A 25,488-nucleotide genomic window follows, 5' to 3' on the forward strand; every position below is an offset into this window, starting at 1 on the left:
CTATAAAAATAATGCAGATGTTTGAATACCTTGTGCAAATGATGGCAGACATTTTTGTGAGGCAGGTTTTAATGAAAAGGAGAAAACTGAACATGATTTTATGATTAACTTTACCGTAAGGACAATTTTGCTAGAAGCCTTCTATTCAAAAAGTATGAAAAGTGACATTTTCCCCCAGAGATATAAGATTCAAATCTTTCTTAAAATGTACAAGGGACTGGATATTTTATTTTTTCCTTAGGTGAATTTATAGTTTTTTTTTTCTAAGAAGTTTATCTGAAATATAAAATCTCTTTCTGCTTTCTAGAAGTTGGTCACAGAAGTTGGCTCAAGTTGTTGATTATCCTCTGTGTTTTAGCATTTGCTCCAATGCCCAGCAGTGGCCTTTCTCTTTGGTCTTTAGACCATTTCAACATCAGCTCACTGGATTCCATTCTTCATATTATCCTCTGTATCTCATAGTCTAATATTAGAGTTGTGTCATCATTTTTCTCATTCTTGACCATCACTGTTTTTAATATGTCCCCCAACCTTGTGTTAGATACTCAATCTCCATCACAACACTAATGAGAGAAAGATCCTCATAAGAGGTGATTAGGTCATTAAGGGCATTACCATAGGAGTGAATTTTGTGTGTGGGGGGAGTGAGTTCCTAATGAAAGGGTAAGCCCCCACCCCTCATCCTTTCTTACCATCACACTTTCCACCATGGAATGATGCATCAAAAAGTCCTTGCCAGATGTGAACCTTTCAACTTTGAAATTCCTATGCTTCAGAATTTTCAGAAACAAATCTCTGTTCTTTATAAATCATCCATGTCAGTTATGGAATCACAAAGTGGAACAAGACAAATGTTTAGAATTAAAAAATAGTTCTTCACATTCTCCCTGGTACTTCTCATTCCCTTTGCTTTATTTTTAAATTTCTCTTGCGCTGAAATTCTGTTTTTATTTGTTTATCTCTTTTGTTTTGTCTTTCAGAAACCAGATAGCTGTAGACAAGTGATGGACTGAAGTTGTATTTATTTTGCCTTAGTACAGAGTATATTTTCATGAGGCAGGAGTCCACACCAATTACCATGTAACTAATTTAAAACTTTCTACCCAGGATTTGATTATGTTTTAATGAAGTATTATTATAGTAGTACAGGATCTACAGATAGTGTGGAATGACTTAGGATGGGAGGAAGAATGCTTTTAAGTATCATGGGGTTTAAATGGGTACAATCTAGTAATAACGTCTGGGGCAGCACCCCACCTCCCCGACCAGCACTCTCAGATCTCTGTGCGAAAAGCCAGAGTGCTCCCTGCCATCTTCTTCTGGTAGTCCTTGTCAAATTCTTCATTTTGGGCCACAGTAAAATAGTTCTTCGAGTCACCAGGCATCCCTGAAATAAGGCAAAATCTCAGTGATTGCTGCAGGAGTCTAGGGAGAATTGAGTGTACACCCAAGTTGTACAGTGGTATTGCTGGCAAGAATAAGCAATGCAGCATAAAACACTAATGGAAAAATCCAAGTAGACGTGAGAATTACAGGGTTTCAATTGGCAGCGTGGAATATATGTCTCAACTACCTTTCCTCATAAAAGGGGAGATGGAGTGGTCCATGATGCTGCTAGGTAGAGTAGTATAGTTGGTCATTGGGTTTTGCTTCATTACATCAAATGAGGTATGATAGATGATTTTATTCAGAACTTCTTCTGTTATGTCTTTCTCTAGGAACTTCAGTATCTTCTCAATTTCCCTCTTTGGGTCCTGTATGTAGAACAATTACACAAAACAAATATTTTGGGCTCTTCCATTAGGGATGATATTCTGTTTAAATTAAATGCATTTCTAAAGAGATGAGTTAAGGGATTCATTCAAACATATTCAGCAAATATTCTCAAGTGTTACTAGTGAAAGGCACTGTACTACCACAGATGTGCAGCAACAAGAAGATTGGGACTATTTCTATCATCAAGGAAATTACCCTGCAAGAAGGAAATTGGGTATAAATTGACCAATTGAGGTATCTGGTGGAGAAAGTATGTGCTTCCTGCACCAAGAGAGAGCACCAGGAGACCTCAAGAGAAGGAGAAATGACATATTCTGGAGGAGATCAGAGAAGGTATAGTGAGCAACAGATAGTGTTGGTCAGTATGATAATTAACTCTAGTCTCTGGGCTATAAGAATTGGCAGCAAATGGTCTATGAGTTTAATAGAAGGCTAATAAAAGGATGAGTAAAAGGGATATCCAATTTACCCAGAAATGAACATGTTTATACCTTGCTTTTTTCTGATTAAAAAAGTTGCAAAAAAAGGAGTTGTAGCTTTAGATTAAATTTTAGAGAACTTCTTAGCATGGTCATAGGTGGTAGTTTTGTAATTCAAGGACATTAATCCAGACTCACAAGGGTTGAATCTGCTATCCGCTCATCCACAATGATCAGTTCAATGTCCTAATGTGTGATACTAATCCTGCCAATTTCCTACGGACTAGACCTCAAGTAGTGATCAGGGCATAGAAGAGAGAGAAGGAAGTTGATTTCTTGAACAGAACTATGCACACTTGATAATTAAGATTGCAAAAATCTTTACAATGATCTCATGAGATAGAGATGATATAATTTTGTAGGTAAAGAAACATGGCTCCTAGGTATAAGGATTCAACAAGGTGATCTGGCTAGAAGGCACAAGCTATTTCCAGAGGAAGAAAGATCTTATGGAAAGTGTGAACAAAAGTCAAGATAATTCTGAAGACAAAAATTGTGTTTAGAGCTGAGGAGCTGGGAAGAGTGTCATCGAGAGGTTCTTCTGTTGGTAAGTCCACATTCCAGTGCCCCCACATCCCAGGCACTGGGAGAACATGATGGGGATCATATTGCCCCTCACCTCCTTCATGTCCTCATAGAAGAGGTAGAGGATGCGATGCTGGTCCTTCACATCCCACCATCCCTTTACATGGTCATACCAGGAGCCCCACAACACTGAGGAGGAGAGAGAATGTCAATATGAAACTTACCAAATGAGCCTTACTTATCAAATAAAAGAGGACAGTTACTAAATACAACCAAAATACAAAGATATTGCGCAGAAGGATTCTTATTGCATAAGACAGAAAACTTGTCCTTTGAAAGTATTTTGGAAGATTGTGAAAAATATTCTGAATTTCCTGGCTTATATTTTCCAGGAAACTTAGTTGAACTTAGTGTTCCACAAAACATTGTCTATGGCCAGGGAATAGAAATCTTTTCCTTGCATCACCACAAGTTGCCTAGATCAATAAATATTGTTTCCAGCATGCTGATTTTGAAAAAAAAAAAGACTTTTATTTTAAAGCGTCTCTAATTACCTACTTTTTGGGCATCTTTGTTTTCAGTGATGGTAAATGGGAGGGAGAGAAGATTGCTGGGTGTCTTTTGTTGTCCCTGTGAACCCTCCTTTACCTTGCATCTTTGTCTACATTGCCAAGCACTTTGGAAGTTGACCTGCACAATCTGTCACCAGGGGCTCCTTTTCCCTCAGAATTATAGATGGACTTTACCTCAAGAAGTGTTGGAAGGCTTTTGCAAGCAGGAAAAGAGGAAGAACAATATATTTATTTCACTGATGCCTCCCAGTTGGCTCACTTTGTTGATTGCTACCTCCACCGAAGGCCTCAGCTCCTGTGAAGGGGACCTCTCCTATCTCCAGGGAACTGTTGCTCCTTCAAGAATACTTCACTGGTTCTTGCTGATTTCCCAAAACTCTGCCCACAGCATTGTGAATAGTCTATTTGTTGACGTCTCCTGGGAGACCTCATTCTTGACATCTACTTCCTTGCAGGACTTTGACAGATACAATTCAGCAAAAACTCTTTTTTTTGATGTCAATAGCTAAGTGAGTGAGAAAATAGGAACCCACAGTTTCCTTTCACTTACCTTTCCCATCTTTGAATGTTTCAATGTATTCCTCCCATGTACCAGGGTCAGGCATCATTGAATTCATTCTTGAGAAATAATAGTAGGAAACCAGACAGTCCTTGTCATTTCTAGCTACATAGATAATCTGGAATCATCCAGAAAAGGGAGAGAGAGGCAGAGAGTAAGCAAGATAGAAAATTATCACCATTTAGTACTGAGATTGTTGTTTTTAGAAAGTTGTTTTGGAGAATCTTGGATGATGCTATTGGAGTAATAGAACATACATATGTTTTCTACAAAGTGATCATCTCTTCCAGTCTGCCTAGAAATTGTTCTGATTTGTGGCTGGTAGTCTTTGTATTACTATTGAGTACCTCTTTTTTTAAATCCTAGAATTATCCTGGTTTGCACATAAATACTGTACTCATCCTAACTTAACTTGGAGAATAAGGTATGTTCATCTATTCAGGGTGCTCTAATGAAATACCACAGACTGAATGTCATAAAAACTAGAAAGTTATTTCTCACTATTCTAGAGTTTAGATTTTCTGGTCAGGTCTTGCTTCCTCATAGATGATCATGTTTTATAAGGGTTCTAATGTCAGGACCTAAGAACTTAATCATCTACGAAAGCACCCCCATTCTTAAAACCATTACTTTGAGGATTACAATTTTGATATTTGAACTTGAGAGGGTCATAACATGTGAAGGAAAGGTTCTCCTTGGATCTTTATAAACAAGAAATCTAAATCATAAAGTGGAAGGAGCTAAAGCAATGCACTTATCGTCCCATTCCTACAAGATGAATCCCAGGCTTATAGATAAATTATCATTGCTATGTTTTTATTCCTGGATAAGATTGAGGACCTCTAAGGACAGTGCCAACTCTTCCTTTAGTGATGTTTGTGATGCTGATTCTCAAAGGAAATGCAATGGTATGTCCTGGCAAGGAAAAAATGAACTCTTAGCTTCTTGTCTTGCTGTCCCCCTCCTGCCCTAACCACCTTGGCTCCTGTTCCAGCCTCTGCTGCTGTCAGTGGGGTTGGGGAGGAAGAGCACTGTGAGGATGGGCAGTTTTCCCCCCAAAGGTCCATATGTAAAGAATGGGTACTTAGGGTAGAATTACTGGAAGGTGCTATGGACTTTCAAGAGACTGAGCCTTGTGAAAGGGAGGTCTTAGGTCATTGAAGGTGTATTCTCAGAGGGGATAAAGTTTTTTAGTTTATGGATTATATATGTTTGTATATTATTAAGGAGTTAATATAAAATAATTAAAATAACTATCAAATTTTATTTAAAATTTTTTGATCTCTGTTCTTTTTAGGTGACAGATTGAAATTTGAACTGGAAAGAAACTCCCTAAAGTAAAAATGACAAATAAAAACAACACATAAGGGGCTGGAATTTTGGCTCAGAAGTAGAGTGCTCATCTTGCTTGTACAAGACCCTGAAGTGAAACAAAGGTATTGTATTCAGCTACAGCTAAAAATGCATTAAAAAAACATAGGGTAGAAGGTGAGAAACCAGCCTCTACTTCAGAGCAAAGACTGTCCAAGGAAGGGGGCATGACCCTTGTCCTTGGAAAGACCCACAGAGCACTCCTAGGCACATACCCACCCTGCTAAGTTTTTTTCCCTACAAATAACAGGAGAGATTTGCTGTGCCTGGTGTCCCTTACTCAGTCAGGCTAGGTGGAGACCATAGCAACCCCCTAGCAGCCACCAATTAGCATGTGACAGGGAAAATACCTAGGATGTCAGATGACCCTCCAAGTAGTTTATGGTGGTTGATAACATTTTGGGAAACCATGTAATTCACAGATACTCCCCTCATGGCCTAAGCCAATCAGTTCAAAGGAATCCCCATCTTGTACAAACCAGTCACCCTTACCCAACTTGTTCCCACCAGTAAATGTGCTAATCATGTTTTAGAGTTGTTTATGATTTCCCCAAGGTGTGTGATTATTTGCTAAGAGATGTTATAATGTATGTGTGGTACCTGCCTTCCCCAAAGAGTGTACAAAACTGCTGCAAACCCTGGGACCAGGGCCTCTAAGCAACAAGTTGCTTTGTGTGTGTAGGACTGAACTAGCTTGAAATAAACACTCTTTGCTACTTACATTGGTCTTTGTCTCTGGTGCTCTTTTGGGGGTCCCACATTTGAGCATAACAGTCTCTCCTGAAACCCATGGGAAAAGCAGACAGCACTCCAGTTCTCTAGGACTGTAGTTTTATAGCACAAAATGTTGCAAAAGGGGGGTGTCTTGAGAACTTACATGGATAACAGGATTTTGACAAGGATAATACAAAGGCAGGTAGTAGGTTAATTGTCGAAATGTTTCAGCATTTAGGGAGTAAGTTTAGATCACAAAATCAGAATTTATGATGCACCACTAAAATTTCAGAGTGAGTGTTATTTGGTCAGGGAAAGCCATAATTTATGAGTCATCACTAAAATTTCAGGGAGGGTTGTTATCTCATCAGGGAAAAACAGACATGGGTGAGTTCAAGGCACTGGCAGGCATTTCAAGCAAGTTTACAAATCACAGTAATTTATAATGAAGCAGAAATTAACTTTTCATGCCTTTGTTATGAGATGGCTCCCAATCTTAAAAGAAAATTAGGCTGGATTTTTCACTTGCTATAGCCATAGCTTTTAAAGTATATGTTTCATACTTTAACAAGTATGAGAATTAAGTTATTAATATAAATTACTACTAATTTTTTAAAAGACTGAGTAAAATAGGAACTAAGATATTTGTTATTAAATGCATAAAATTTTGATTAATATATTGATAATATAAACATGGAGAATTTTGACAATGATAAAAAAAACATTTAACATAAGGGCTTCAATATTATAAGTCCTCATGTTCAGTGGGTCAGTCCTTCAATCATTTTTTCATTTTTTTAGGTCATTTTGAATTACACTTCTGCAAATGTTTGTTAAGTATACAAATTTAAGATTTTGTATTTTGTAAAGTAGAAAAATGGCAGATTTGAGCTCCTGTCTGGATTTTAAAACTTATAAGCCATGTGGGGCATCTTAGCACTTTTTTTTTCATATTTGCACACAGTCCAATTCTAGAGAGGAATGAGTTGGAGATATAGTCTACTGTCCTGAGAAAAGAGAAATTTTCTTAAGCTATTTCTAAGGATTTTAACTTTTCTAACTTTTCAGAATTTTTGGTAATTTGAAAAAAATTATTTATTTTAAGAAATGAATTGTTTGAAAATAATTATTTATCTTTAATGCATTCTTTTTCACTTTCATGGATTTTTTTAAAAGAACTAACAGAACAGAATTCCAAAAGGGTTCCATGTAAATTTAAAGGTATGTTTTTAAAAATCAAAATAGAAAGCAGAAGCAAAACATCATCTAGTTTGATGGTTCTGCCTCAAATTAGAGAGTTACTTATTTATTTCTGCTATTATTCACTAGGTACCTGAGGTTGCAAAAATCACCAACAAACAAAGAGGAAAGTCTTTTTAGTTTGTTTCTCACAACCAATTCAAGTTAAAACACACTAGTATCACTGTAGGTTCAGACCAACATGTGTTTCTATATAATAAAAATATGTATACATAAATATATTAATAAATATAAAATAAAATATAATATTAAATAGATTTTTTTCCTGGATAATCATCTTGTACATATTTCTCTTTAGACACAGTTCTGGGAACAAAGTGTCACAAATAAGACATGGATCCTACATTGCTACACAGAGTAATTAAGGCACATAATGAGAGCTTGGTATAAAACTTAGAATAGAGACATAAATAACTAGAGAACACCATAGAAAGTTATACCTAAATGCTAAGCAGCAAATTCATAGTCTTTAAGTACATGAAGAGACAAGTTGTCATAGCAAATTTTATAACTCAGTTGCTGCTAATATACAGAGATAGAGATATTTATTAAGAGATGGTTTTATGCAGATTTTTGGTTTAAAAAGGGAAAGATCAAATAATGTTGGTGATTTAAACATGAGTGATAATATTTTTCTGCATTCAGTACCCTTTTTGCAGATATATGAATTATAATGAATTACAACCAGTAAAATGAAGAAATAGTTTAAAGATTATTCACTATGAGTAAAACTACTTAAAAAGAGAACCAAATCTTACATTCCTGTCCAAATGTTTATTCCTGACAAAAACTGTTTCTTTTGAACCATTTCTGTAGATATGATTTTTTTGTAATAAATATTTTGGTGACTTTTTTTGCATATTACTTAAAATATTTATGCTTCACATTTTCTCATTTATCCTATTTTACTACCTATATTCTGAAAGAAAAAAATTTCTAACTCCTAAACTCCCTTGATATTTGAGATATCTTTTAATTTTTAATCTTATATCATTTCTATAATAAATACTCTGCTTTCAGTAAAGAATCACTATTATTATGCACCTGGCTCATTTACAGGAGTTTTATTGTGTTATTTGGTTTTATTTACAGTGAAGTTAAACAAAAGGTTAATGTTGAACCAAAACACAAAGAAAAGACCACCAACTCAAATTTTAAATCAAATTAAATCAAGATTGTATTGTGTACACAAAAGCTGGCCAGGACTGTCTCTTACAAGATCCCATGCTAGAAATCATCCCCCTGATCTTCAGAAAAAAAGTTTTTACAGCACAAAAAGTTACAAAGGAAGTAGGTGTCTAAGGCACTTACAGCTAACAAGATTTTGACAATCATAATACAAAGGCAGATAGCAGGTTAAGGATCTACATGGCTAACATTTCAAGGTATAAAATAAATTCATATCCAGACATTAGAATTTATGAGCTGCCACTAAGATTTAGAGAGAATTGTTATTTGGTCAGTGGGAGCCAGAATTTATGAGGCACCAGTAAGGTTTTAGACAGGGTTGCTATCCGGTAAGGGATAGCCAGGCATAGGTGAATTCAAAACACAGGTAGAAATTCCAAGCAAGTTTAAAACATCAAAATATTGTCAGGTCAAAGAGAAATTTTAGTTTTCTTACAGAAAACAGAAATAAACTTTTTACCTCTAAAAGCTCTAAGAGAATATTTTATTTTTTTGTATTTTCTCACATCTAATGGCTTCTGGCATTCCTTTGTTTGTGACCATAAATGCTTCTCTTCTGTGTTCATGGGGCTTCCAAAACAAAAAAACAAACAAACAAAATAGATAGATAGATAGATAGATAGATAGATATAGATAGATAGATAGATAGATAGATAAGCCCTTCTCATAGGGAAGATGTTTCTAACACAGCAAGTAGAAACCTTTAACCCCACAGGGTCTGACAACCATATTATAGGATATGAAAGACCTTCCAATATGCTTGTTCTTCCAACCATTGTTTGCAAGGATTGACAAAAGTCAATTCATTGCACAGAATGAGTGAGGTGGGTCTCTGCTCTGCAGTCCAGAGCAGGTGGTAAAAGAGTCCCCACAGTGAGTTTAGGATAGGGCTTTACATGACATAGCTGACAAAATCTTAAAAACAAAAGAAAACATAAATTCAGAGAGAATCATACCCACATAATCTCATTTGACAGAATCAAATTCATAAGAACAGAGGACAGAGGCAAATCTAAAGGGATTTAAGTATATTTTCTTTTTCTAAATTGCTATTAAAGTCTCCCACAAATTACAGAGTTCTGGATCTCCTCAGTTAATATTTTATCATTACCTTCAACCTACAATGCATGAGGCACACTGAATTTACCCTCTTATTCATGTATTTATCACTTATTTTTTCTATTGAAATGCATATGAATATGAATATATTTTTCCCACATTTCCAAGATTTTACCCTGACAAATTCTGTGATATCACTTCCCTGAAATGCATTTTCATTATTTCATGTCAGTTCATCTAAGTATTCCCTATCATGTGTTGAAAAAAATGAGACTACTCTAAGGCCCTTCTTGTTTGACTATTTATAAACTATAATTAAAGGTCAACCTCAGTACCTTCACAGAACTTAAGTCTCATTCACCTTTCTCATTCATAGTTCTTTATATTTTAAGTAGGTAGCAGTAATTTTATTTTGAAGAAGAGTAAATGACTTAAAGCCATTCAGGGTACTTTAGAAGATCACAAAAACCTATGGTTGTGGTTTTTAAACAACTTTATCACTGAAAGATCTGGATTACACTCCAAGTTGGACACTGATACTATGCTTCCATGGGAAATGGTTTCTTGGTTGTGAATATTGTCCTTTCCCTTTTTCCCATAGTCTTGGAAATGTGTGGATTGTGTGAACTTTTAGAATCATTATTTTTAACACACTTAGCATGGACATATTTGATAATAGGAGACATCCACATTCTGAAAAAAAAAGAAGACCCTTCACCAAGCCCTAAAGAAGTGATAAAATAATCTCTGAAAAAAAATAACAATCATCCATTAGATTATTTTTTAAAAATACTAAGAATAAGTTAAGTAAGCAATACATTACTGTACTAGGAACACTGATACAAATGTAATTTTAATTTTTAAAGTTCTTTCTGATTACTACAAAGAGAGCATAAAAAGCTGGGTACATGGGCTGGAGTTGTGTCTCAGTGGTAAACAACTTTGCTAGCATGTGCAAAGTACTGAGTTTTATTCTCAGCAAAACATATAAAAATTTTTTTTTGGTTTTATTTTTTAAATACATGAAGCATATTGCATCACAATTCTTATTACAAATATACAACAATTTTTCATACCTCCGTTTGTATATAAAGTATGTTCACATCAATTCCTGTCTTTATATATGTACTTTAGATAATAATGTCTATCACATTCCACAATCCTTGCTAATCTAATCTTTACACAACAGTCTTACACTGGCTACTTCATATAAAATTGCCTCAGGAATTTAATATATTAATCAAATAGATTTTCTGCAGCCTATGCAGTGCTGTTGGAATGACTATTATAAAAATCTAAAATTGTCATGTATGGTGGCATATGCCTGAAATTCTAGAAGCTATGAAAAATGATGCAAGAGAATTGCTAGTTCAAAGACAGCCTCATTAACATAACAAGGCTACAATCAATTTAGTGATAGCCTGTCTCAAAATATAACATAAAAAAGAATGTGGATATGTCTCAGTGGTATGAACCCCTGGATTCAATACTCAGCACCAAACTAAACAAAACCAAGCAAATATCTCATAATTAATAGGGATTCCAGGGCACACAAATATGTAAAATTATTGGTGACAATATAAATTTAATAAATATATTTTTTATAAAAGTGTTAAGAATCTTTAAAAGCCCCAAATAAAAATGCCACATAATCCACTAGTATTAATTTGGGGTAGCAGTGCAAGGTTGTAGCCGCCTGTACTCCCAGCAGTTTAGGAGGATAAGAGATAAAAAACTAGGGATTTTTTTCTCAAGGTAAAGACAAGCCTCAAGAACTGGGCAAGGTTATAAGAAACTCAGTAAAACCCACTCTCAAAAATAAATAAATAAATGAAAGTGTTGGAGACTGGGTATGTAGCACACTGGTAAAGTGCCCTGGGGGTTAATCTTCAGTATTTAAATAAAGGAAAAGATATAAATAATAATTCTTGGTAAAAAAAACAGTTATACAATTCACTAATAATAACTCTTGGTATATATGTAAAGAAAATGGAATCCTTTTGCTAAATATATTGCCGCATGTCTATTTTTATTGTATAATCACAGTATCTAATAAAATGAAACAAATGAAGTACCTTTTAGATAGAAAGTATATCAGAAAATGTCTTCCAGTTGCAAAGCAACCAATTAGTCCATCCCTTCACAAGCTACACACTTAAAATTCAAACTGGTCCTTAGAAGGCAAGACTCAGATAGTGGTGTTTTCTAAATACTCCAAAAAATTTGGAATCTTTGGGAGCCTTGTTTCAGATATTCTAAAACTTAGAACTAAGTTCCCATTGCAGTTTTTAAAATTTCTTAATTGGGACACATAAACCTCATTTAGGAGAGATTCATTCTTTTAATGTCACCTAATTTTATTCTACTTTCTTCTCATGTGAAAATCTCAGAATGATAAATTAAAATCTTTTAAAAATGTCCTTCAGTTCTTGTAGAAAAACATAAATGATGCATCTACTTGAAATAAAACATGGGAAAATAGTGATTGATAATACTGAAAGTGAAGTTTTGATATAAGCCAAAATTTCATAGTTTGCCAATTGAATCTAGGTGCTTGTCTCATAAATTTTAAAGAAAAAAAATCTAAAAAATAGAACTCCCACCATGTGGTATGAGGAATGATATCAGAAAAAAAAACTCATTTTGGTGTGCCATCTCAGAAGTTTACTAATGGTTTAGACAGGACACAGAGCAAAATGCATTCAGAATAGGCTTTGGAAAAGGCATCCAGACTACCATATGTGTTCACTTTCATTCTTTGAGTGACCCATCCTTTTTTCTTCAAATTCAATCAGGAATCACCCCTGGGACAAAGGACTTTGTTGAAGGTGTTCTCACAAGTGGTCTTCAAGGTCTTTTACATTTGAAATAGGCCTTAATGGTGCTCATTAATATACCTTCCAGTTAGCCTCCATGTGTGGTTGAGTGAGGCCCATTATCCACATTACAAGGTCATTCTACTATCTATTTTATTTTATATAATTATTCTTTGTGAACAGAGAACCCTAGTTTTGGATATGTGAACAGTGAGCTAGAAAACTAGGGCTTTGGAATTCAAGCTCCCGTTCGCCTGCTTCCCGCAGACAAACAGCTGTGACTCAGCACTAATCCATCCGGCTGAAACAACTGGTCAGCCCTTCTGATCCTACGGAGGTAAATGCCAACCGATCCTTTATAGGTAGTGGCCACAGGTTTGAAACGGGGCTTGGGAGAGACAGTAAGGACCCACCCGTTGCATTGGTCACCCGGCAAAGGGAAACAAACTGTCGCCATTTGCAAGAGATACCACCATGGCAGACAACTGACGTCATCAGACTGTGGCGGAGGAGATAACTTCATTGAAACCTGCGGCTACAGGAGTAAACAGTAACTCAGCAGTCAAACAGAACAAGAAGTAACATGAGCAGCTTCAAAAAGCAAGGAAGAAAAGGAGTACAAACAATGCAGGACAGCCTAAATATTCAGGAGGACCTAGAGTCATCAGAAAAATGGTCATATAAAGAACTCAAGGAACACCTTAGACAGATGGAATGGAACCTTAAAGAGGATACGAGACAGCAAATTCAAGCAGCGAAAGAACACATTGAGAATGTATTACACAAACAGATAAAAGAAGAAGTTAAGACTAGAACATGGCGGCAGGCGCGGAGAGATCAAGTCTCTGACCTCTTCAGCTGTGCAGGCATAGGGAGTCGTAAACAGCCTAATTCTGATTGCTCAGGATCACTAGGCAATGCTGAGCTGATGTGGATCTGTAACGAGCAGTCTGGGCCTCTCAGAACACACACTGAACCTGGATTGGCTAAATTCAAGCTCCCGTTCGCCTGCTTCCCACAGACAAACAGCTGTGACTCAGCACTAATCCATCCGGCTGAAACAACTGGTCAGCCCTTCTGATCCTACGGAGGTAAATGCCAACCGATCCTTTATAGGTAGTGGCCACAGGTTTGAAACGGGGCTTGGGAGAGACAGTAAGGACCCACCCGTTGCATTGGTCACCCGGCAAAGGGAAACAAACTGTCGCCATTTGCAAGAGATACCACCATGGCAGACAACTGACGTCATCAGACTGCGGCGGAGGAGATAACTTCATTGAAACCTGCGGCTACAGTGATTTTTTTCATTCCCTTCTAATACCTTTCCTCCCAAGCATCAAATAAATTTATAGGAGTAAACAGTAACTCAGCAGTCAAACAGAACAAGAAGTAACATGAGCAGCTTCAAAAAGCAAGGAAGAAAAGGAGTACAAACAATGCAGGACAGCTTAAATATTCAGGAGGACCTAGAGTCATCAGAAAAATGGTCATATAAAGAACTCAAGGAACACCTTAGACAGACGGAATGGAACCTTAAAGAGGATACGAGACAGCAAATTCAAGCAGCGAAAGAACACATTGAGAATGTATTACACAAACAGATAAAAGAAGAAGTTAAGCACCTTTATCAGGAGATAGAGATTATAAAAAAGAATCAAACCATAATCTTGGAAATGAAGGAAAGTATAAACCAAATTAAAAACTCAATTGAGAGTATCACTAACAGAGTGGAGCAAGTAGAAACCAGAACATCAGATAATGAAGACAAATTATTTCATCTTGAAAAGAGTCTAGACAACTCAGAAAGGCTGGTAAAAAATCACGAGAAAAACATCCAAGAGTTATGGGATAACATAAAAAAGCCAAACTTACGAGTCATCGGGATAGAAGAAGGTACAGAGATTCAAACCAAGGGAATGAGTAACCTGCTGAATGAAATAATTACAGAAAACTTTCCAGAAATAAAAAAGGAAACAGATATACAAATTGAAGATGCATACAGGACACCGAGCACACAAAATCACAGTAGACCAACGCCAAGACACATTGTTATGAAGATATCCAATATACAGAACAAAGAGAAAATATTAAAAGCTACAAGAGAAAGGAGACAGATTACATTCAGGGGTAAAACAATAAAGTTAACAACGGATTTTTCATCACAGACACTGAAAGCAAGAAGGTCATGGAACAATGTATTTCAAACACTGAAAGACAATGGATGCCAACCAACAATTCTGTATCCAGCAAAATTAAGCTTCAGGTATGACAACAAAATAAAAATCTTTCATGATAAACAAAAGTTAAAATAATTTGCAGCCAGAAAACCAGCATTGCAAAGCATTTTGAGCAAAACACTACACGAGGAAGAAATGAAAAACAATAACCAAAACCATCAGAGGGAAGTGCCTCGGTAAAGACAGAGGGCGAGGGGAAAAATAATCATGGAGAAACAAACTAAATTTTTTTTTGAAAAAAAGGATGAATAATCAAACATGGATGGAAGTACAAACCATATATCAATAGTAACTCTGAATGTTAATGGCTTAAACTCTCCAATAAAGCGACATAGGCTGATATCATGGATTAAAAAAACAAATCCAACAATATGCTGCCTCCAGGAGACACATCTGATTGGAAAAGACATACACAGGCTGAAGGTGAAAGGATGGGAAAAAATATACCACGCACACGGTCCTCGTAAGCAAGCAGGGGTGGCCACCCTCATATCGAATAAAATCGACTTCAAGACTAAGTTAATCAAAAGGGATAAAGAAGGACATTATATACTGTTAAAAGGAACCATTCACCAACAAGACATAACAATTATCAATATTTATGCACCAAATAATGGCGCTGTGACATTCATAAAACAAATTCTCCTCAAGTTCAAGAATCAAATAGACCACAACACAATAATTATGGGTGACTTCAACACACCTCTCTCACCATTGGACAGATACTCCAAACAAAAGTTGAACAAGGAAACTATAGAACTCAATACCACAATCAATAACCTAGACTTAACTGACATATATAGAATATATCAACCATCATCAAATGGATATACTTTTTTCTCAGCAGCACATGAATCCTTCTCAAAAATAGACCATATATTATGCCACAGGGCAACCCTCAGTAAATATAAAGGGGTGGAGATAATACCATGCATTTTATCTGATCATAATGGAATGAAACTGGAAATCAATGATAAAAGAAGGAAGGAAAAATCCTACATCGCATGGAAAATGAACAATATGTTACTGAATGATCAATGGGTTACAGAAGACATAAAGGAGGAAATAAAAAAATTCTTAGAGATAAATGAAAATACAGACACAACATATCGGAATCTATGGGACACAATGAAAGCAGTTTTAAGAGGAAAATTCATCGCCTGGTGTCATTCCTCAAAAAAAGAAAAAACCAACAAATAAATGAGCTCACACTTCATCTCAAAGCCCTAGAAAAGGAAGAGCAAAACAACAGCAAATGTAGCAGAAGGCAAGAAATAATTAAAATCAGAGCGGAAATTAATGAAATTGAAACAAAAGAAACTATTGAAAAAATTAACAAAACTAAAGTTGGTTCTTTGAAAAAATAAATAAGATGGACAGACCTTTAGCCATGCTAACAAAGAGAAGAGAGAGAACTCAAATTACTAACATACGGGATGAAAAAAGCAATATCACAACAGATGCTACAGAAATACAGAAGACAATTAGAAATTATTTTGAAAACCTATATTCCAATAAAATAGAAGATAGTGAAGACATTGATAAATTTCTTAAGTCATATAATTTGCCCAGACTGAGTCAGGAGGATACACACAATTTGAACAGACCAATATCAATGGATGAAATTGAAGAAGCCATCAAAAGACTACCTACCAAGAAAAGCCCAGGACCGGATAGGTATACAGCGGAGTTTTACAAAACCTTTAAAGAAGAATTAATACCAATACTTTTCAAGTTATTTCAGGAAATAGAAAAAGAGGGAGCTCTTCCAAATTCATTCTATGAGGCCAACATCACCCTGATTCCGAAACCAGACAAAGACACCTCAAAGAAAGAAAACTACAGACCAATATCTCTAATGAACCTAGATGCAAAAATCCTCAATAAAATTCTGGCGAATCGAATACAAAAACACATCAAAAAAATTGTGCACCATGATCAAGTAGGATTCATCCCTGGTATGGAAGGCTGGTTCAATATATGGAAATCAATAAATGTTATTCACCACATCAACAGACTTAAAGATAAGAACCATATGATCATCTCAATAGACGCAGAGAAAGCATTCGACAAAGTACAGCATCCCTTTATGTTCAAAACACTTGAAAAACTAGGGATAACAGGAACGTACCTTGACATTGTAAAAGCTATCTATGCTAAGCCTCAGGCTAGCATCATTCTGAATGGACAAAAGTTGAAGGCATTCCCTCTAAAATCTGGAACAAGACAGGGATGACCTCTATCACCACTTCTATTCAATATAGTTCTCGAAACACTGGCCAGAGCAATTAGACAAACGAAAGAAATTAAAGGCATAAAAATAGGAAAAGAAGAACTTAAATTATCACTATTTGCAGATGACATGATTCTATACTTAGAAGACCCAAAAGGGTCTACAAAGAAACTACTAGAACTAATAAATGAATTCAGCAAAGTGGCAGGATATAAAATCAACACGCATAAATCAAAGGCATTTCTGTATATCAGCGACAAAACCTCTGAAACGGAAATGAGGAAAACTACCCCATTCACAATATCCTCCAAAAAAATAAAATACTTGGGAATCAACCTAACAAAAGAGGTGAAAGATTTATACAATGAAAACTACAGAACCCTAAAAAGAGAAGTAGAAGAAGATCTTAGAAGATGGAAAAATATACCCTGTTCATGGATAGGCAGAACTAACATTATCAAAATGGCGATATTACCAAAAGTTCTCTATAGGTTTAATGCAATGCCAATCAAAATCCCAATGGCATTTCTTGTAGAAATAGATAAAGCAATCATGAAATTCATATGGAAAAATAAAAGACCCAGAATAGCAAAAGCAATTTTAAGCAGGAAGTGTGAATCAGGCGGTATAGCGATACCAGATTTCAAACTATATTACAGAGCAATAGTGACAAAAACAGCATGGTACTGGTACCAAAACAGGCGAGTGGACCAATGGTATAGAATAGAGGACACAGAGACTAATCCACAAAGTTACAACAATCTTATATTTGATAAAGGGGCTAAAAGCATGCAATGGAGGAAGGATAGCATCTTCAACAAATGGTGTTGGGAAAACTGGAAATCCATATGCAAAAAAATGAAACTGAATCCCTTCCTCTCGCCATGCACAAAAGTTAACTCTAAATGGATCAAGGAGCTTGATATCAAATCAGAGACTCTGTGTCTGATAGAAGAAAAAGTTGGCTCCGATGTACATATTGTGGGGTCGGGCTCCAAATTCCTTAATAGGACACCCATAGCACAAGAGTTAATAACAAGAATCAACAAATGGGACTTACTTAAACTAAAAAGTTTTTTCTCAGCAAGAGAAACAATAAGAGAGGTAAATAGGGAGCCTACATCCTGGGAACAAATTTTGAATCCTCACACTTCAGATAGAGCTCTAATATCCAGAGTATACAAAGAACTCAAAAAATTAGACAATAAGATAACAAATAACCCAATCAACAAATGGGCCAAGGATCTGAACAGACACTTCTCAGAGGAGGACATACAATCAATCAACAAGTACATGAAAAAATGCTCACCATCTCTAGCAGTCAGAGAAATGCAAATCAAAACCACCCTAAGATACCATCTCACCCCAGTAAGATTGGCAGCCACTATGAAGTCAAACAACAACAAGTGCTGGCGAGGATGTGGAGAAAAGGGTACTCTTGTACATTGCTGGTGGGACTGCAAATTGGTGCGGCCAATTTGGAAAGCAGTTTGGAGATTCCTGGGAAAGCTGGGAATGGAACCATCATTTGACCCTGCTATTGCCCTTCTCGGACTATTCCCTGAAGACCTTAAAAGAGCATGCTACAGGGATGCTGCCATATCGATGTTCATAGCAGCACAATTCACAATAGCTAGACTGTGGAACCAACCCAGATGCCCTTCAATAGATGAATGGATAAAAAAAAAGTGGCATCTTTACACAATGGAGTACTATGCAGCAATAAAGAATGATAAAATCATAGAATTTGCAGGGAAATGGATGGCACTAGAGCAGATTATGCTTAGTGAAGCTAGTCAATCCCTAAATAACAAATACCAAATGTCTTCTTTGATATAATGAGAGCAACCATGAACAGAGCAAGGAGGAAGAGCAGGAAGAAAAGACTAACATTAAACAGAGTCATGAGATGGGAGGGAAAGGGAGAGAAAAGGGAAATTGCATGGAAATGAAGGGAGACCCTCATTGCTATACAAAATTACATATAAGAGGTTGTGAGGGGAATGGGAAAATAAACAAGGAGAGTAATGAATTACAGTAGATGGGGTAGAGAGAGAAGAAGGGAAGGGAGGGGAGGGGGGATAGTACGGGATAGGAAAGGTAGCAGAATACAACAATTACTAATTGGGCATTATGTAAAAATGTGGATGTATAACCGATGTGATTCTGCAATCTGCATTTGGGGTAAAATTGGGAGTTCATAACCCACTTCAATCTAATGTATGAAATATGATATGTCAAGAGCTTTGTAATGTTGTGAACAACCAATAAAAAAAAAGAAAAGGAATTAAAGGAAAAAAAAAAGAAGAAGTTAAGCACCTTTATCAGGAGATAGAGATTATAAAAAAGAATCAAACCATAATCTTAGAAATGAAGGAAACTGTAAACCAAATTAAAAACTCAATTGAGAGTATCACTAACAGAGTGGAGCAAGTAGAAGCCAGAACGTCAGATAATGAAGATAAAATATTTCATCTTGAAAAGAGTCTAGACAACTCAGAAAGGCTGGTAAAAAATCACGAGAAAAACATCCAAGAGTTATGGGATAACATAAAAAAACCAAACTTACGAGTCATCGGGATAGAAGAAGGTACAGAGATTCAAACCAAGGGAATGAGTAACCTGCTGAATGAAATAATTACAGAAAACTTTCCAGAAATAAAAAAGGAAACAGATATACAAATTGAAGATGCATACAGGACACCGAACACACAAAATCACAGTAGACCAACCCCAAGACACATTGTTATGAAGATATCCAATATACAGAACAAAGAGAAAATATTAAAAGCTACAAGAGAAAGGAGACAGATTACATTCAGGGGTAAACCAATAAGGTTAACAACGGATTTTTCATCACAGACACTGAAAGCAAGAAGGTCATGGAACAATGTATTTCAAACACTGAAAGACAATGGATGCCAACCAAGAATTCTGTATCCAGCAAAATTAAGCTTCAGATATAACAACGAAATAAAAATCTTTCATGATAAACAAAAGTTAAAAGAATTTGCATCCAGAAAACCAGCATTGCAAAGCATTTTGAGCAAAACACTACACGAGAAAGAAATGAAAAACAATAACCAAAACCATCAGAGGGAAGTGCCTCGGTAAAGACAGAGGGCGAGGAGAAAAATAATCATGGAGAAAGAAACTAAATTTTTTTTTTAAAAAAAAGGATAAATAATCAAACATGGATGGAAGTACAAACCATATATCAATAGTAACTCTAAATGTTAATGGCTTAAACTCTCCAATAAAGCGACATAGACTGATATCATGGATTAAAAAAACAAATCCAACAATATGCTACATCCAGGAGACACATCTGATTGGAAAAGACATACATAGGCTGAAGGTGAAAGGATGGGAAAAAATATACCACGCACACGGTCCTCGTAAGCAAGCAGGGGTGGCCATCCTCATATCGAATAAAATCGACTTCAAGACTAAGTTAATCAAAAGGGATAAAGAAGGACATTATATACTGTTAAAAGGAACCATTCACCAACAAGACATAACAATTATCAATATTTATGCACCAAATAATGGTGCTGTGACATTCATAAAACAAATTCTCCTCAAGTTCAAGAATCAAATAGACCACAACACAATAATTATGGGTGACTTCAACACACCTCTCTCACCATTGGACAGATCCTCCAAACAAAAGTTGAATAAGGAAACTATAGAACTCAATACCACAATCAATAACTTAGACTTAACTGACATATATAGAATATATCAACCATCATCAAATGGATATACTTTTTTCTCAGCAGCACATGGATCCTTCTCAAAAATAGACCATATATTATGCCACAGGGCAACCCTCAGTAAATATAAAGGGGTGGAGATAATACCATGCATTTTATCTGATCATAATGGAATGAAACTGGAAATCAATGATAAAAGAAGGAAGGAAAAATCCTACATCACATGGAAAATGAACAATATGTTACTGAATGATCAATGGGTTACAGAAGACATAAAGGAGGAAATAAAAAAATTCTTAGAGATAAATGAAAATACAGACACAACATATCGGAATCTATGGGACACAATGAAAGCAGTTTTAAGAGGAAAATTCATCGCCTGGTGTCATTCCTCAAAAAAAGAAAAAACCAACAAATAAATGAGCTCACACTTCATCTCAAAGCCCTAGAAAAGGAAGAGCAAAACAACAACAAATGTAGCAGAAGGAAAGAAATAATTAAAATCAGAGCGGAAATTAATGAAATTGAAACAAAAGAAAATTTGAAAAAATTAACAAAACTAAAAGTTGGTTCTTTGAAAAAATAAATAAGATTGACAGACCTTTAGCCATGCTAACAACAAAGAGAAGAAGAGAGAGAACTCAAATTACTAACATACGGGATAAAAAAGGCAATATCACAACAGATGCTACAGAAATACAGAAGACAATTAGAAATTATTTTGAAAACCTATATTCCAATAAAATAGAAGATAATGAAGACATCGATAAATTTCTTAAGTCATATAATTTGCCCAGACTGAGTCAGGAGGATACACACAATTTGAACAGACCAATATCAATGGATGAAATTGAAGAAGCCATCAAAAGACTACCTACCAAGAAAAGCCCAAGACCGGATGGGTATACAGCAGAGTTTTACAAAACCTTTAAAGAAGAATTAATACCAATATTTTTCAAGTTATTTCAGGAAATAGAAAAAGAGGGAGCTCTTCCAAATTCATTCTATGAGGCCAACATCACCCTGATTCCGAAACCAGACAAAGACACCTCAAAGAAAGAAAACTACAGACCAATATCTCTAATGAACCTAGATGCAAAAATCCTCAATAAAATTCTGGCGAATCGAATACAAAAACACATCAAAAAAATTGTGCACCATGATCAAGTAGGATTCATCCCTGGTATGCAAGGCTGGTTCAATATATGGAAATCAATAAATGTTATTCACCACATCAACAGACTTAAAGATAAGAACCATATTATCATCTCAATAGACGCAGAGAAAGCATTCGACAAAGTACAGCATCCTTTTATGTTCAAAACACTTGAAAAACTAGGGATAACAGGAACGTACCTTGACATTGTAAAAGCTATCTATGCTAAGCCTCAGGCTAGCATCATTCTGAATGAACAAAAGTTGAAGGCATTCCCTCTAAAATCTGGAACAAGACAGGGATGCCCTCTATCACCACTTCTATTCAATATAGTTCTCTAAACACTGGCCAGAGCAATTAGACAGACGAAAGAAATTAAAGGCATAAAAATAGGAAAAGAAGAACTTAAATTATCACTATTTGCAGATGACATGATTCTATACTTAGAAGACCCAAAAGGTTCCACAAAGAAACTACTAGAACTAATAAATGAATTCAGCAAAGTGGCAGGATATAAAATCAACACGCATAAATCAAAGGCATTTCTGTATATCAGCGACAAAACTTCCGAAACGGAAATGAGGAAAAACACTCCATTCACAATATCCTCCAAAAAAATAAAATACTTGGGAATCAACCTAACAAAAGAGGTGAAAGATTTATACAATGAAAACTACAGAACCCTAAAAAGAGAAGTAGAAGGAAATCTTAGAAGATGGAAAAATATACCCTGTTCATGGATAGGCAGAACTAACATTATCAAAATGGCGATATTACCAAAAGTTCTCTATAGGTTTAATGCAATGCCAATCAAAATCCCAATGGCATTTCTTGTAGAAATAGATAAAGCAATCATGAAATTCATATGGAAAAATAAAAGACCCAGAATAGCAAAAGCAATTTTAAGCAGGAAGTGTGAATCAGGCAGTATAGCGATACCAGATTTCAAACTATATTACAGAGCAATAGTGACAAAAACAGCATGGTACTGGTACCAAAACAGGCGAGTGGACCAATGGTATAGAATAGAGGACACAGAGACTAATCCACAAAGTTACAACTATCTTATATTTGATAAAGGGGCTAAAAGCATGCAATGGAGGAAGGATAGCATCTTCAACAAATGGTGTTGGGAAAACTGGAAATCCATATGCAACAAAATGAAACTGAATCCCTTCCTCTTGCCATGCACAAAAGTTAACTCTAAATGGATCAAGGAGCTTGATATCAAATCAGAGACTCTGCGTCTGATAGAAGAAAAAGTTGGCTCCGATGTACATATTGTGGGGTCGGGCTCCAAATTCCTTAATAGGGCACCCATATCACAAGAGTTAATAACAAGAATCAACAAATGGGACTTACTTAAACTAAAAAGTTTTTTCTCAGCAAGAGAAACAATAAGAGAGGTAAATAGGGAGCCTACATCCTGGGAACAAATTTTTACTCTTCACACTTCAGATAGAGCCCTAATATCCAGAGTATACAAAGAACTCAAAAAATTAGACAATAAGATAACAAATAACCCAATCAACAAATGGGCCAAGGATCTGAACAGACACTTCTCAGAGGAGGACATACAATCAATCAACAAGTACATGAAAAAATGCTCACCATCTCTAGCAGTCAGAGAAATGCAAATCAAAACCACCCTAAGATACCATCTCACTCCAGTAAGATTGGCAGCCACTATGAAGTCAAACAACAACAAGTGCTGGCGAGGATGTGGAGAAAAGTGTACTCTTGTACATTGCTGGTGGGACTGCAAATTGGTGCGGCCAATTTGGAAAGCAGTTTGGAGATTCCTGGGAAGGCTGGGAATGGAACCACCATTTGACCCTGCTATTGCCCTTCTCGGACTATTCCCTGAAGACCTTAAAAGAGCATGCTACAGGGATGCTGCCATATCGATGTTCATAGCAGCACAATTCACAATAGCTAGACTGTGGAACCAACCCAGATGCCCTTCAATAGATGAATGGATAAAAAAAATGTGGCATCTATACACAATGGAGTACTATGCAGCAATAAAAAATGACAAAATCATAGAATTTGCAGGGAAATGGATGGCACTAGAGCAGATTATGCTTAGTGAAGCTAGTCAATCCCTAAAAAAACAAATACCAAATGTCTTCTTTGATATAATGAGAGAAACTATGAACAGAGCAAGGAGGAGGAGCAGGAAAAAAAGACTAACATTAAACAGAGTCATGAGATGGGAGGGAAAGGAAGAGTAAAGGGAAATTGCATGGAAATGAAGGGAGACCCTCATTGCTATACAAAATTACATATAAGAGGTTGTGAGGGGAATGGGAAAATAAACAAAGAGAGTAATGAATTACAGTAGATGGGGTAGAGAGAGAAGATGGGAGGGGAGGGGAGGGGGGATAGTAGGGGATAGGAAAGGTAGCAGAATACAACAATTACTAATTGGGCATTATGTAAAATTGTGGATGTGTAACCGACGTGATTCTGCAATCTGCATTTGGGGTAAAATTGGGAGTTCATAACCCACTTCAATCTAATGTATGAAAATAAATAAATAAATAAATAAATAAATAAAGTTTATGTGATATAAGATGAAAAAAAAAAAAGAAAACTAGGGGTTTATTTTTAGACCTATGGAGAGCTACACTGAAGTTCTGGATTTCAGATTTTTGTTCTGATTTGAGATATTGCTTCCCCTACATTTAAAAATCTCAGGACTCATGAGGAGAATGAATTAAAAGCCAGCATCATCAAATTTGTGAGGCCCTAAGAAACTCAAAGGGACCCTGTCTCTAAATAAAAAATATAAAAAATGGGTGGGGATGTGAATCAGTGGATGAATGCCTCTGGGTTGAATTTCTGGTACCAAAAAGAAAACAACATACAAAACCACACACAAAAAAATTAAACAAACAAACAAACAAACCCTCATGAGTAACAAGCCCTAAAATCAACAGACTATCTCATGCATGAGTACAACAAATGGATTTGGGGTTCTCTCCTGATAATTATCTCAGTCTTCATTGTGCAATCTGGAGACATGCTGGACTCATGGCACATGGAAGCCCACAAAGGGCTTTAGAAAGAAGCTGAAAACACCATACAATTATGTAACAAAATGCTCAGGTTTTCAACTGCTGATCTAAGCCTCACTAAACTAGTCAGAGGCAGAGGCAGGTGAAGGATAAGCTGCCCCTCAGAGACCTTCTGACCACAGGATTCTGGAGAGGACCACAAAGAGTCCCTAGCTATGACTGCCAGTTTCCACCATTGCCACTCCTGTCAGCTTTAAGTTACTTTCCTACCCAGTCTCAAGATAACAAGGCACTCTTACCATTTCCTGGCTTTCAGGATTCTCAGCGTTCTCCCTGTGATTTGTTTTCAGATTCTGCATAGCACAGACACCTGGGCTCCGGATCCAGGACAGACGCCTACAAAAAGATTGAAAAAATGGTTGGCTCCAGATGCCAAGGGAACAGAAGATTGTGGAAGCCCCCCCCCCATCACCGGCTGCGTGAGGATTGGACAGTTCTCAGCTAAGAGACTGATTGGTCAAGGCTTTAGGTACTGTCTCCAGCCTGAGTCAAGTGGGTGTAGAATCCATCTGAATGACAGGCTGATCCATTGTCATTGTTAAAAGACTACATATCAGGGCTGAGAATATAGCTTAGTCAGTAGAGTGCTTGTTTTGCTTATATAAGGCCATGGATTCAATCTCCTGCACTACACACATACACTCCCACAAAAAAAATAAATTAAGTAAAGGACTTTGGGGACTAGGGTTATCGATCAGTGGTAGAGTGCTTCCCAAGCATGTGTGAGGTACTGGGTTGAACACCCAG

The 25,488-nt window shown here is 36.2% G+C and overlaps 1 protein-coding gene and 1 pseudogene across 1 annotated transcript; one reads left to right on the plus strand and one right to left on the minus strand.

The window, feature by feature from the left end:
- LOC144374748 (protein N-lysine methyltransferase METTL21D-like) overlaps positions 1-6,002 on the plus strand; it is a 34,216-nt pseudogene extending 28,214 nt beyond the window's left edge.
- Positions 1,069-4,312, minus strand: LOC144374737 (sulfotransferase 1C1-like). The gene is made up of 5 exons (XM_078037485.1): positions 4,304-4,312; positions 3,903-4,029; positions 2,875-2,969; positions 1,574-1,754; positions 1,069-1,387 (listed from the first exon to the last, which is right to left on the minus strand). The coding sequence occupies exons 1-5, from the start codon at positions 4,310-4,312 to the stop codon at positions 1,275-1,277; spliced, it is 525 nt and encodes a 174-aa protein (XP_077893611.1). The 3' UTR covers positions 1,069-1,274.
- Positions 6,003-25,488: the final 19,486 nt, after the last annotated feature.

This window comes from Ictidomys tridecemlineatus, unplaced genomic scaffold, assembly GCF_052094955.1.
Source record: "Ictidomys tridecemlineatus isolate mIctTri1 unplaced genomic scaffold, mIctTri1.hap1 Scaffold_85, whole genome shotgun sequence".
In the NCBI taxonomy this organism is placed as follows: Eukaryota; Metazoa; Chordata; class Mammalia; order Rodentia; family Sciuridae; genus Ictidomys; species Ictidomys tridecemlineatus.

Coding starts and splice junctions, on each gene's coding strand:
- LOC144374737 (XM_078037485.1), bottom strand. Junction 1,755..2,874: donor TCTATGAGGACATGAAGGAG/GTGAGGGGCAAT, acceptor TTCTACATACAG/GACCCAAAGAGGGAAATTGA. Junction 1,388..1,573: donor CTCCCCTTTTATGAGGAAAG/GTAGTTGAGACA, acceptor GCCTTATTTCAG/GGATGCCTGGTGACTCGAAG.